We start from the raw sequence: 14,506 nt of genomic DNA, 5'->3' as shown, positions 1-14,506 counted from the left end.
TCTGTACTTTGTTTGTTTTTTCCAACTTGGAAGCCCGAATGTGGGATGGAAGTTTGATAAACAAAACAAAACAATTAAAATAGTTCCCGTAAAAAGATGAGAGAAGGCCTCTGGAAACTGCAAGAGGAAAGATCTGGGTTTTACCAGCTCCACTCCCCCCCACCCCGTCTCCGCGTCCCCCTAACCTCCCACTCCAGCTTCAGGTATCCACGGACGCGGAATCTCAGGTCGGTTCTGCTTGTTCGAACTGCTCAATTCACAATCCATAGCCTCTTTCCATCCCAGGAGAGCTCAGCACCCTCCAAGGCAGCCCCAGGGTTTCCAGCCGGAGTGGTTCCCAGGGAAACCGCCTTGGAGGGACCACGGACTCCGCGCGCCCGGGATAGCCTGCACCGAGCCCCTCCTGGCGCCAGGGGGCGCCGCAGCGCGCGAGCCCCCACCTCACCACTCCTTCCTGGCCCCGCCTCCAGCCCCGCCCTCTCTCCCTGGCCGGTGGGGGGAGGGGGGACGGCCGCTCCCCGCCCGGCGCTCGGCGCAGGCGCAGTCGGCTCTCCCTCCCTCGGCTTCCCTCGCAGTGCGCCCGCCGCGGCGGAGTGGAGCGGCGTCCGTCCGCCGCCGTCCTCCGCGTCTCCGGAGCCGGGCACGCGCACCCTGCGGCTCTGCGAGCGCCGGCGAGCGCGGGCGGCGGCCGCGGCGGGTCCGGCAGGTGAGTGCGGCGGCGGGAGGGAGAGGCGGGCGGCGTGAGCACCGCCCCCTCGGCGCCTCTCCTCGCGCCCTCGTCCCGCCGGCCCCGGAGCGCGGCCGGGCAGGTGCAGGAGGCGACGGGGAGGGCGCGGACACCGCCCGCCCCACTGCGGAGCCCCGGGGACCCGGAGGGCGGCGGCGGCGCTCCCGGCGCTCACCTGGCGGCCCGCGCGGCCTCGGTCGCGGAGTTGCTCAAGTCGCGGGCGGCGCGGTTGGCCGAGGATGTGCGGGGGTCGCCGGTTCCCGGGTTCTCCTCCGCGCTCGGCCCGGCCTGACTTGGGGAGTCCGGACGTCGGGAGTGAGTGGGAGAACACCGGTTTCCCCTCGCTGCGTGGGCCGCTCGCCCCCGCCGCCCGCGGAAAAGCGAGGCTGGGGAGAGGATGGTGCCCGGTGGACGCTGCAGCACGCGAAGAGTTGCCAGTTGTCGGAGATTAAAACATCGATCCGTAATGGCTGGCTGGAGCACTCTGCTCCGAGTTCGAGCCGCTGCCCCAGAGGCGCTTTAGTTTCAAGGAAATGTTGCCTGTTCCCAGCCTACCTGTTTATACACTCCTCAGTGTCCCCCGTGTCAAGGAAAAAGCCCTGTGATTTTTTTTCCCCCTCTGGAATTATTGCATAATTGGAGGAGAGGCCCGATAAGAGGATTAAAACAAACCGTTTCTATTGTAAATCTCTTGAAAGACCCGGTTTCTGTTCATTACACTGTTCTTAAGTTTTGTTTTGTTTGTTTTTTTGCTTGTTTGTTTTTTTAAACAATGAATCGAGAGGGAAAAGGAGGCAGGGTAAGTATGCAGCCCATCGTTGTAAATATTTGATACTGTTAAATATTTCACCAGTTTTATGGGGCCTTGTTCAGTTAGCGTGTGTTATTTATTTACTAGGACGGTGCGTTTTTTTCCAGAGGACTTTTCATGTTTGAATAGACACTGCATTCTGAATCTACTCTTAAAGGCCCCAGGAGAACACATCACAGGAACTTAACAGTTACACGGGTTTACTCAGCAATACATTCTTAACTATAAGAACAGACATCTTTCAACTTTTCTCTCTCTCCGGTCCAACGATGTTTTGAATTAATGCATACTTTTGTGAATGAGCGCGCTTGATGAAACGCTTCATTGTCCTTGTCACATAGCAAGTCATCTGTGCTGTCGAATGAATCTCACCTTCCATGGTCTGGTTGGCGTTCATCTGCCTTGTGGAGTTCTGATGTCTCTGTTTGAATGAAGCTGTACTTTTGAATCGGTGTAATTCTATACTTTGAAACATATTCTTTGCCTCAGATTTTCTTTATGCCTCTACTCTGGATGCGCTACAAATATTTTTTTTTTTTAATGGAAAAATTCCTAGGATTAGGCCGCCCCTCAATTTTACGCCGTGGCAGAATGGAAACTTGGCCATTATTCTTGTATGTATTGTATGAGTTAGGTCAACCTCGCTTCTCTGCTGAGCAGGTGTCACTGGAGACTTAGCTCTAACGAAAACGGCCTGACTTTCAGGACCCTCTCTCAGCAAGCATGCGACCTTCAGTAACTCATTTACTGAGCATACTATGTAGAAACATATTGCAATGTCAGTAGCTGGCCCTTTCCTGTGTTTCACCCCAACATGAACTTGAAAAAGATATGAGTTTAACTAGGCATTCCATTGAGATGTGGGGGAGGGAGGAAGGAAGAAGCGTTAGTCTGGCTGTAGCCTGCGTGGGCACTGTGCCTGGTGTTTGAGGCGACTTTGACTCGTTAGTCCTCAGGCCCTTTTTAGGTTATAGATAGCTTTGTAGTACATAGTTGTCATTTATAGTGACTGATTGAAAAGCTAGTATTAAAAGCTATTTGAGAACCCCAAATGTCGTTTTAAACTCTGTTGTTCCTTAGGCCACTGGTCTGTGCCTTCTTACAAAAGAGCTTTGAGCTAAGAGAGCAGGCCAGTGGAAGGTGGTGTTTGTCTGATCAAAAACCCAAGTGTCTCGATGATGGTGACGTCACTGTTGCCACTGTGAACTGAGTTCGAAGTCCTCATCTAAGTGTGCTCCAGCTCCTTGACCCACACCAACCAAGAGATAGGTCATTTGTATCCCCTTGCCTCTCGGTAGTTGAGGAAATCGATACCTGAGTGGTTGTGTGGCTTAGCCGGGATCATATAGCTGCTTAAGTGACAGGTCGATTAGAAGTCAGGCAGCGTCAGTCACAGGGCTGGCAACCGTCATCAACCCATGGCTTCTTGTGGTGTGGGTTGTGACGCTGGGGTTGTTTGCTCTCAGTCACCATGTCCCACCAGTTCATGCTTGAAGGATTACCTGGTCTTAATTACTGCTCTGCCACTTCATCTTGTAGGTCGTAATGCTGAAAAATTGTTTTTAATCTAGCTTTTATGAGATCGTTATATGAATGTAATATGTAATTCTTATGTCACCAGAGGGTTTTAAATAAAATATTCAGTGAGGAATCTACTTTGCAAGCCAGTAGGGGTTAAAGGAAGCTGTAAAAAGTTGAAGATAGGAACTTATGATGCTCCTATATACTATATAATATGGCCCTCAAAACTTAGAGGGGGCTGGGATACAGCTCAGAGGTAGAGGAGTTTGCTTAGGCTGTGCTGCTTCAAGCTCAGTGTCTAGGATGCAAAACGCAACAGCCTCTGCCAGAATAAAACAGAAGCAATTTAGGAGGATACACACACACACACTATATATACATATATAGTAACACACACTATATATACATATATATAGCATGTGTGTGTGTATATATCTCACACATGTATGCATGTGAAAATCTATGTATACATTTTGTTGAGTATTCAAACAAAGGTCTACGGTACTTGGGTACTGGGGTGGAAGCGGAGATGAATAGTAGGTAGGTACAGGTGTGGGTTAAGGCAGTGACAGAATATATTGTTCAGGAAGATACACTTTAAAGCTAAACATTTGGCCAGTACAATGCAGGCCAACAAATTTTGCTACTGTATCTACTTGATACCTTAAAAGTCAAATCTCAGGGTTTTGGAAAACTCATTTAACTGGTTTCTCCTTTGTTGCAATGCTCTATTTAACTTCCACCCCGTCACGCTAGAGAGGCTTCTGTAGGGTTGGATACATACTTATACGTAATCTTCCTTCCCTTGCTTAGATAATGTTGAAAACTTACTTATACTGTACACCTTCATTTATTAATTTTGATATTTACTCTACATTTATACTTTTTTCTTTTCTTTTTTCTTTTCTTTCTTTGTTTTCGTTTCTTTGAGACTGAGTTTCCATGTGCAGCCTTGGCTGCCCAGGGACTGGCTTTGTAAACCAGGCAGAGAGATCAGCCTGCCTCTGTCTGGTGAGTGCTCGGCTTAAAGTCGTGTGTTGTGTGCTGGATACATGCTTGGAAAGGCCGTTCTGTGAGCTCTTGGACAGCAGGCTTTACTTTATCCTAACTCCATTTAGAGCTTAGCATTGGGCTTGGTACCCGGGAGGGATTGCACTGGATAATCCATTGAAATTGAGCTGACAGCAGAAATTGCCGTGAAGTGTTCAGAATGAGAGTTGAGGGGCCTATGGGGGGGGGGAGGGTGCTTTGGCAGCTCTAATTATCCTGCTGTCTCCCCCCCTCCCACTCCCGTTCTCTCTTTCACCATAGAGCTGAAGGAGGTAGTTACTATACTTAAACTGTATATAGTCCCACGGAGACTGACATCTGGATTTGGAAGCATGGCCCAATAGCTACAGCCACAGACCAAGACGACTTAGAGGAGGAAGAGAGGGGTTAGCAGAATGGCCGGGGTTTGTGAGAGACTTGTTGCTTGTAGTTAACAAAGATCAGCGTTTTAAGTTTTACACTAACTGGGAAAATGGAAATCTTTATTTTTCTGGGCCTAACCTATTTCACTGATGTTACCACAAATGGTAGATTTAATTCATTTTTAATGGTTGAGTAAGACACAGGAAATACTGACTTTAGTAAAATCAGGCTACTGTTTGCTTTACATGTTGTGCGTTATGCAGTCCTGTAAGGGTTGTTGTGGAGAAGGCTCAGTCAGTAAAACGCTTGCCTGCATTTGTTCTCCAGAACCATGTGAAAAACCATGTATTAGATACTTTTATGTTGCTGTGGTACCACAACCAAAGCAGGTTATAGTTGAGTTTACTTTGGATTATAGTTCCAGCAGACTAGGAATTCCTATTGGTAGGGACAGTACGACAGCAGGCACTAGAGCAGGAAGCTGAAATCTCCCATCTTTAACCACAGGCATGAAGCAGAGAGTGTGTACAGGACATAGTGCTCCTGACACTAACCCCCAGTTAAGCACAGTGTCCCCCAAACACCTGAGAACCAAGTGTTCAGATACGAGAGCCTGTGGGGGGGGACATTACTCATTCTAACCATTATAAGCTTGGTCTGGTAGCTGCACTTGGGATCTCAGTGTCAGGGAGGCTGAAATACGCAGATCTCTGAAACTTGCCAAGCAGCCTAGCCTAGCATAATTGATGACCCTTCCTCAAAGCAGGGCGAATGTTGCCTGAGTAGCAACACCAGGGGTATTGTCCTCCAGTCCCTACATGCACAGGGACACACACGTACACACACACACACACACACACACACACACTATGGCAACTCTAAAGGCAAAAAAAAGTCAACAGAGTAGGAAATTCAGGAAGACATGAGGACAGCAACCAAGAAGAGGAGAAGGAGAAAAAGGACACAAAACAGCAGTGACCAGCTTTGGTGTCAACAGCTTCGTTGGAGGAAAGTTCTGTTGGTGTTTTTTAGAAAGTAACAAGAGTTGAGATGTTCCCATTTCTCTCTGTGGACGTCCATCATCTCTTAGGGTTGGTGTGGTCAGAGACCTTAGAAATCTTTGTCCTGGCTTTGTCCTCTGCTCCTGTCTCAGTCAGATTCTCCATTAACTATGTCTTTAATGTAGTGGAGTCAGTTAGGACTTGCATCTTCCTATTTGTTGACTATTGACCTTGAGTAATGAATGTGTCTGTCCCGGTAAAATGAGGATTGGGACCATTTTAAAGGGATGCCATGATGTTCAGCCAGAGTGTGTGTGTATGCAGATAGAAATAAACTCCCATTCTAGATATTCTAGATATGTCTAGGATATGACCTTGACATTGATCCAACCTTTATAGTATATGTAGCCCTCTGTGGTAGCCATTTCAGCCAGTTGCCTCCAGTTAAAGCCATTATTACCTTGAAGTCCCTGTTCCTAACGAATGTGTTATAGGTTGGCTACGCCTTCCAGGATGCAGGTCTGACTCTTGAGGATAAACACAAGCAACGTTTTCCTGTTAAGTGAACATTTGATGGTCTGCCCCTTAGCTGCCATCCCTGCTTGGCTACCGTCCCTCTCTCCTTAGCTGCTCTCCTTCCTGTTAGACCCTTACTCCCTGAGCGTCCTGTCTTATTTCCCTGCCTCCCAAACTTGTGGACTCCTACATAGCATTTACCAGGTAAGTTAGTCTACTCTCCCTGGAGAGATTGCTTTCCCCTTTTCCCTCATTGCCTGTGCCTGCAGGGTAATCAATGGCTCTGACCGCCCACGGTGTCTGTAGAGTCTGCCCACTGATCCGTTCTTAGACCTTGGCCTCAGGATGTGCCGGAGGCTGAAGCTGGTGGCCATACTTGTGTACATACTGCAAGTCAGATGGAGGTGTTTAAGGAAGTGGACTAGGAGGTGCCATTTGTAACACTTCAATTTATGACACACTCTTGAAGTAGCAAACTAATTTTTACTGTCAGGAGCCATTCTTTAAAAAGTCATGGTAACTCAGAAAGTCATCTGAGAATTAAAAGAATACCTTGCCAGGTGCCAGGTGTGGTAGCACACTCCTATAATTCCAGCATTCTAGAGGCAGAGGTAGGTGGAACTCTTGAGTTCGAGGCCAGACTGGTCTACATAGAAATTCTAGGTCAGCAAGGGCTACCTAGCGAGACCTTGTCTCAAAAAAAAAAAAAAAGAAAAAAGAACAAAAAGCATCTGTGTGGGGATATATGGCCCTTCCTTCTAGTCCTTACTACATCCTACATCTTTCAGTGGTTGGTAAATAATGAATTGAAAGAAGAAAAGAATACTTATAATCCCTTTTGGTGTTTTGAGGCAAGGTCTCACTCTATAGCCTGGATTAGCCTGGAGCTTATGGAAATTGACCTCTGACCTTTTACACTCTCATGATTGCACACACTCACATCATACACAGTTATAATAACAATTTAAAAAAAATTTAAGGGCTAGAGAGATAGCTCAAAAGTTAAGAGCACTGGCTGCTCTTCCAGAGGTCCTGAGTTCAATTCCCAACAACTACATGGTGGCTCACAACCATCTGTAATGAGATCTGGTGCCCTCTTCTGGCCTGCAGGTGTACATGCAAGAAGAACACTGTATACATAATAAATAAATTATATATAAAAAACTTAGAAAAAAATAAAAACCCTGAGATCCGTAGCTTTCCTGTTGAGGCATTAATGTTTCTTCTCTGATGCTGTATAACCTTTGCCTATTTCTGAAGTGTAGTTGTTGATGTGGGAATGTAGTTTTTTTCCTACTTCTCACTTGTCGAGAGAAGTCAGATCAGGAATATGCTGTTAATGGGAAAGTGTGTGTGTGTTTAAGTTTCACTTGGACTGTTAATATGTCTTGAGTTTGTAGCTGTCATTTAAACCATCTGTATGTATTTTATTGCTGTGCTCAGATACTATTTTTTAAAAAGACTAGGTTTTCTTATGTAGCCCAGGCTGGTCTCATACTGAAGATTCTCCAGCTTTAGCCAGAATGCTGGGATTACAGGTGTGTGTTAGCATGCCCAACTTCTAAGATACTTCATGGAAACTGTTTTACCAATAACTCTTAACCTGATGATTTGAGTTATCTTAGTGATACTTTGGTTTTCTTTTCAGGTGTGGATTTTACTTAGAAAAATGTCATTTTTGTAAGAAGTTTGGCTTTTGCTAGACATCATTTAATCAGTTAATACATGGGACTTTCTTCATTTCCCTGTTAACTTTCAGCAGAGGTTGACTGCTGCTTCTGGTGTGGAAATACTGACGTCTAGGAGGAAACACAGTACCACCGAGAGCGTATTAGTGTTCAGAACGTATTGTTCTGATCATTTTTTCCTTGATTAGGAATCAGCTTTTGTCTACCTGCACACAGATGTATGTGCCACATGCATGCAGTGCCCTCAGAGGCCAGAAGGTGGTGTCAGAGCTCCTGGATCGAGTAACAGATGGTTGTAAGAACCATGCTGGTGTTTGAAAGCAGACCCAGGTCCTCTGCAAAGCAGCAGGCCCTCTCTATCCCAGAGCTAAGTTACTCCTAAGATGACTTGACTTTAAACTGTCGAAGTGTATCAGCAGAACAGAAGTATCGCATGCAGACATTCTCCTCCGGGTGGTTTTATGACCTGCCATGGTTCTCAATTTTCATCTGTTGAGGTAGAAGCCAGGGTAGAGAGATGTGAGATCCTGGCGTGCATGGGATTGTTCTGGTAATTTAACAGAAGCAGAGTCAACGCCCCTCCCCAGTGTCTTACATGGGTTAGCCCTTGCATTTGTTTCTCATGAGTGCTTGAGTCCATACCTTGAACACCTGAGCATCCTGCCAAGACCTTTGTCTTCCTGTGGTTTTTCTTAGTGTGGCTGGGGTGGAGGAGGGCTTTCACTCTTATAAGTGGATTCTTTGTCCTTCCTGTTCTTTCTCTCCACCCCTCTCCCCCCCCCCCCCCCCGTGTGTGTGTGTGTGTGTGTGTGTGTAGAGGCCAAAAGTGGATCTTGGATGTGACTCAGGTACCATCCACCTTATTCTTTGAAACAGAGTCTTTCATTAGTGTGGAGCTGCCCTGCAGGCTACGCTGCTCGCCTGGGGTGGGGGTTACAGGGAGCTCCAGGGGAAAGCCCCAGGAGTCCTCTTGTCTCCCCGCCCCACCCCTTGTGGAATTACAAGCACACCAGTACATCCCACCTTTCCCATGAATTCTGGGGCCTAGCTCTTTACGGACTGAGCCTTTTCCAGCCCTGCCCTCTGTGTCTTCTGTGGCATTTAGGACACACTGAAGACACACAGGGATCAATTCATTATTTTTAAAACTGGTAAATAAAAGAAAAATCAATTCATCCTTACATTCTGGTATGTAATACATCTGGCTTAGGTCATGAGGAAAATACTTTAAAAAAAAACATTTTAATAAATATAAGTTCACTGGGTCTAGACAAGGCTCACAATAGCTACTAAGATGACAGCAGAGACAAGGGCGTTAGGATCTTCAGTCAGCGAGCAGCAGTGTAGTTCTCAAACTCTCTAGCAGATCTGCCACAGAGGGAAGAAGTGGAGATCATAGTTTAAGGACTCTTTAAGATTTAACTTTTTTGCATTTTTACTAAACCTTTGTCGTATCTAAAAACATCTTGGCCACAAATGTCATTAAGATAACTTGCTTGATTTTATATGTATAATCGTTTTAGAATAAAAGCATCAATATTACTGCTAATCTGATCACTGGAAATAACTGATAATATTTTTACTACCTTTGTCCTTAGAAAACATTTTTAGGATTTACTTTCTTGTTTTAAAATCACATGACGTACTTACTTTTTCATGATTAAGCCACCATCTTTATATTAGGCATTTTTACTTTCAGAGATTAAAAAATTAATATTCTTATGGTTTCCTAGTAACTTTAATGTTTTTCAAACCTTATGATGGTTCTTAAATGCTTTAACCTCCCTTGTGGCCCACCACCCACCAGAGGTAGTGGAAAAGGAAGGATATGGGGGAAGTGGACCTGTTCCCCTGTTTAGAAAGATTTTTCGAAGTTCACAGGTTAGCAGTGGCAGCTCGATCCACTTGCAGACACCTCACAGATACACCAGCAGTCCGGTTCCGTAGAGTCAGGATAGCAAACACGAGTCAGCAGTGGTGGCACGACGTAGGAGAGACAGCTGGGCCTCAGCCTCAGCACAAGTCAGCAGGAGGGACCAGGAGGGACACCAGGAGAAGTCCTCAGCCTCTCGGGGGAAGTGAAGATCAGCAAAGATGCTAGGTCCACAGGCGGCGCACAGCTAGCTGTACCGGCAAGGCAAGCTCTGTCTCCGTCACTCCGTGGAGTCATATTTATATCCTCCAAACATCACGTGCCCTCCATGTGCCTTGTCTCAGCACGTGCATCCAATCAGCCGGGGTCTGTGGAAGCAGCAAGAACTGCAGCACACCACCAGACGTTTCTCTCTACGGAGTCCTGACAAACGCAGCACAACTACTCAGTGCAAGGAGTACCAATACATGCGTGTTGTTAGCAAAGAATCCTTCATCACGTGTCCTTTCACGTGCTTGCCTTAGCAGAACAGCCTCTCTCCTGTGTCTGCTTCAGTGAAGCGTTCCTTCACGAGTCTTCCTGGCCTTTCACACCTGAGTCCACGTTAACGAAACATTCCTTCACGTGTTTGCCCCAGCAAAACACCATCCAACCGACTTTCCAGAGATCCCTCAGGTTTCCCCTTCAGTTTCCAGTTACAATTCAAACCTGTAGAAATTCAGTGAGACAAGTCTGGCCTGGATGCCCTCCCACCTGAGAGAACGCTTTTGGTCCTGTTTGTAGTGCAGCCCTCCAGTTCTGACTACCAGTGTGTGTTTTACAGTGTATGTGTGTACGCTGTAGTACAGTCATGTATGGTTCACGTACACATAATAAGTTTGTGCTTTTACGCCCTAGCTACATTTATTTAGAAGTAGCTCATGCAGCGGTGAGCAAACCTGACGAGTCTCTGTTGGGTCCCAGCTCCCCACAGCATAGAAGAAGCTGTCTCCTGTCCTCTACATGTGTGCAGTGATTAACGTCTTTAAATATATGGCTGTTCTTCCTGCTTTAAACTTACCAGCATATCCACAAGGTCATTCCCATGTGTGGGTACTAAGTATCTTTTTGGACTGAGTAACTAGGCTGGCCTCACAAAGTCAGTCTTCTGCTCTTACAAATGACGCATTTATCTTTGTTTGTCTTTCCAGTTTGCCTGTTCATCCTTGGGCTGCAGCCCTAAGAGCATGCTGGGCCACATGCCGCACGAACCTGTCGTCTTTCTAGGTATTGCCACACTTTTCTTCCAGAAGAGCTATCTCATTTTGCATTCCTAGAAATTAAGATGCTGTTATATTTTGCAATTTGGTGAGCCTTTAGGGTATACAAAGTTGAGGATACAAAGGAAGGATTGTAGTTACCGATAAAGTGTCAGTTTAAATACAGGCCACTGCCATTGCTCTTGGTTGACTCCCAGATCTAGGTGGTAAGAGCCCTCAGCTGAAGGAAGACACCACACACTGTATAAAGGACAGAGAAAGCAGACTGGCCCCGAGTTAGAGAGCTAGCCAGTGTCCTTCCTGCTGGCTAGTGTTGTTCATAGTGTCAGAAGGTGTAGTCTCCTGTGGGGAAGTGGTGGGGAGGAAGTCAAAGGTCTGAGCCAGCTGTCGATCCTGCAGGCTACAGTTCTGACCCATAAATCAGGTCACGTCCACTGGTGCGGCAGCAGCAAGTGTTGTGGGTAACCAGTCTCCTCTGACTGGATTCGAGGACTGCTCCCTGGGTGAGAAAAATGATGGATACTGTAAACGTGGTCACAAAGCTATAGTTGGGGACGTTACATGCCCTAGCAGAGAACATCGTAGTCCTGACATTTTGCTAAGTGGGATGTGCAGCCAACTGCCTCCTAAATATTTGTGTTACTAGCCATAGGCTAGTGCAGCTCCCTGTATGGGTCAGAGAAACAGTAGTTAGTGCAGAGAAGCAATAGGGACCATGGAGGGTGGAGAGGCCCGCCAGAGCTGCTCTCTGGATATGGAGGCTGTGGCTGTCGCAGTGCTGGGCTCAGCTCCTGTGGCTACCTGCGTAAGACAAGCCCTGCACAGATAAAATGAGGGCCTGGGATAGGAGGGGCTGGTTGTGAAGAGAAAAGCCGACAGGAGTGGAGAGGGATGAGGGACGGTGCTGGGCGGATGAGCATAATGGTCCGTATGTACACACTTCTGTACACACAAGAGACAGAAAGTCAGTTTACTGGGAACACAGTTCAGGGGTTTTTTTTAACCTTATCATGAATTAATTAGTGAACTATACTCACAGCAAAATGAAATATATACTTACAGTATAACCTCCCTGGCTGTATTTTGTGAGTGAAATATATAAAAAAATGAAAATGATTATTTTTGATAAACAAATTAGGAAGTATTATCTGAGCTTTCATTTGGCATAGTAAATATTTTTGCATGAATTAAACTCTGAGGGCTCAAATTGTCATTTGCTGTTAATAAATATGTGAGTAAATTTACTTACTTTAAGTTGGGCGTTTAGATTTAGTTGGTAAAATGTTGGTGATTCACACACAGCCATGTAGTAATCTGTAATTTTGAGAGTGTTAATGTTGTCTCTGCTGTCGTCTTTCTGGACTTTGTGCACTCTTTAGTCTCTTTTTTTAAGGCTTCTTATTGGCGATAGGGGATAATTAAAGTTTTCAGCTTACGAGCATTTGTGTATTTTGTGGAAGAAGTGATGCACTCAGCTGGTGTTTGGCTTTAAAGCTCAGAGAAGAATCATTCACAGTCATCCGAGAGATGCTATAGGAAGGACTGGAAGGGCAGTCTGGACTTTTCCTTGTAGGAAAAAAAAAATCAAAGAATGGTTTATAAGATTCTTAGTTAACACTAAGAACAACTTGAGAAAGACATGGTTTATGTTTTTTGTATAAACTTTGTAAAATTATTAAACAATGCTGTACAAAGTATTTTTCTGCTGATGTAGAAATCAAAGTGTACTTGTTATTAACGGTGTGAAATAAACATTTCACAGGAGCGTGGTGCTCTCGAGTGCCTTAAGGGACTGTCTTCTTCAGTGCTCACCACAGGCAGGAGATGGGAATAGTTAGGCTGTCCCATCGTTTGGGTTAGGGAAGTAAAACATAGAGCCTGGGACTGGATTCTGTCCCTGACCCATAAGTTCAGTCTCAGAGCAGTCAGGGATGCTGAATGGAGCATCGTTGCATTTGGTGGGAATTTTGATCAGTTGTTACCACCTAGCTTTTGATCGTGATTTCATGTTAGCTGGAAGAGTATCCTTGGACCCAGCTGTGTATAAGCCCATGTGTCTGTGTACATACACTGGCTTGAAACATTCTCGGTGGCTCAGAAGTGTTAACACCTGATAATGGGGACTGTTTCATAGGAGCTGAAGTCCTTATGGAATTTGAAATTATTTCAAGATGAAAAACCACTGGTTTGTCCAAAGTGGCAACAGAGGGACGGAATAGTTAGTTGAACCTAAGCTCTCTTGTACTAAATGCGCATGTGCTTATCTTTACTGTGTTTCTGCTGTTTCTAATCAAGATTATAGATGAAATATGTATAGAAGAAATTAAGCTTTTCTTTCTTCCTTCCTCATGCCTTTGAATTGTACCAACTGCGACAACATTTCTATATATCCACATCTTTCCCAAATCTCTTCCATGTAATATTTTACAAGATCACTTTGTAAATGTTTTGCAGTTAGACATTTTTTGTTGTTGTTGTTGTTTGGTTTTTTAACTGTATCTTATTGTAAGCTTCTGCTTTATATGGATTCTTTTACAGCTTATGTATTTTGATCTCATTTTGAAGTAAGTCCCTAAAAATAACCATACTCTTCTGTGTTTAGCTTAGGCTGTCTTATGATGACGCCTTTGCTATGGCTAACGACCCCTTGGAAGGCTTCCATGAGGTGAACCTTGCTTCGCCCACTTCTCCGGACCTGCTTGGTGTGTGTGACCCAGGAGCCCAAGACCAGACTACCTCCCCGAGCGTCATCTACCGACCACACCCTTCAGCGTTCTGCGCTGCGCCTGTCCAGGCCAACGCCTTAAATCTTTCTGATCTTCCTACACAACCTGTGTACTCATCCCCGAGGCATCTGAACTGTGCAGAAACATCTCATATCAGGTAGGAGATTACCAGCTCACTTACTTAGGGTTATTGTTATTTTTAAGAGTTGACTTGCTTGTCTTAAATTATTCTTTTTAGAAAGTTTGAGTACTATAAATTTGCCCATGTAGAATGATGCATTTTAATCTTTAGACCAGGAATTGGCAAGTTTACGTAGATGACCAAACGAAAAAATGTTTTAGGTTTAGCATGTTGCAGGATATCTTGATCACTCTGTGAACCCCGAGATTGTGTTATTGACTGAAAGAATGTGTTTCTAGTTGTGGTTGGGTTAGCACTAGCACTTACCTTCAATCCCAGTACTTGAGAGGTACACTCCTTTAATCCCAAACAATGAAGGTAAAGTTAGTTTGTTGAAGGAAGCATCAGTGTTTGAAAGTGATGTCTCATTTAGTGGCCACAAAGTGACAAATCAGAGAAAGATTTGACAGAGTAGAATATGCCCAACTCTGAGAAGAGAGAGGAGAGGGAAGCTACCTGTAGGTAGTGCAGAGGGAGAGAAGGAGGCAGGTTTACTGGGACAGTTGTCTAGAGACACGTTACAGAGAGCAAGCTAGATTCAGTTGAAGGCAGAACAAGCCAGAGAATGAGAATGAGCCCGAAGATTAGAACAGACTGCCAGAGTTAGTTTGAGGCCAAGCAGAGCCATTCAGGAGCAGACAAGAGAAGTCAGATTGAGTCAGTTAGCATGGAGAAAAGTTTTGAGCCAGGACAGCTGAGTTGACCAGCCAGCCAGAGTTCAGAAAGAACTTGCAAGGATGAGCTTATTCAGCAGAAAATCTCAGAGGCTGGAACATTCTAGGCCTAGGTT

General features: G+C 45.4%; 1 protein-coding gene across 1 annotated transcript in view; it reads left to right on the top strand.

Annotated features, from left to right (window-relative positions):
• The first annotated feature begins 674 nt into the window (after positions 1-674).
• Rab3ip (RAB3A interacting protein) overlaps positions 675-14,506 on the top strand; it is a 39,909-nt gene continuing 26,077 nt past the window's right edge. Inside the window, exons 1-3 of the mRNA XM_028759075.1 lie at positions 675-706; positions 10,741-10,816; positions 13,412-13,692. Coding sequence (XP_028614908.1) covers positions 13,442-13,692 — 251 coding nt within the window. The 5' untranslated portion in view covers positions 675-706; positions 10,741-10,816; positions 13,412-13,441. The remainder of the gene's footprint in view (positions 707-10,740; positions 10,817-13,411; positions 13,693-14,506) is intronic.

This window comes from Grammomys surdaster, unplaced genomic scaffold (assembly GCF_004785775.1).
Source record: "Grammomys surdaster isolate TR1022 unplaced genomic scaffold, NIH_TR_1.0 126271, whole genome shotgun sequence".
Taxonomy (NCBI): Eukaryota; Metazoa; Chordata; class Mammalia; order Rodentia; family Muridae; genus Grammomys; species Grammomys surdaster.
Note: the sequence above shows the minus strand (reverse complement) of the source record. Positions and strands in the feature narration are given on the sequence as shown.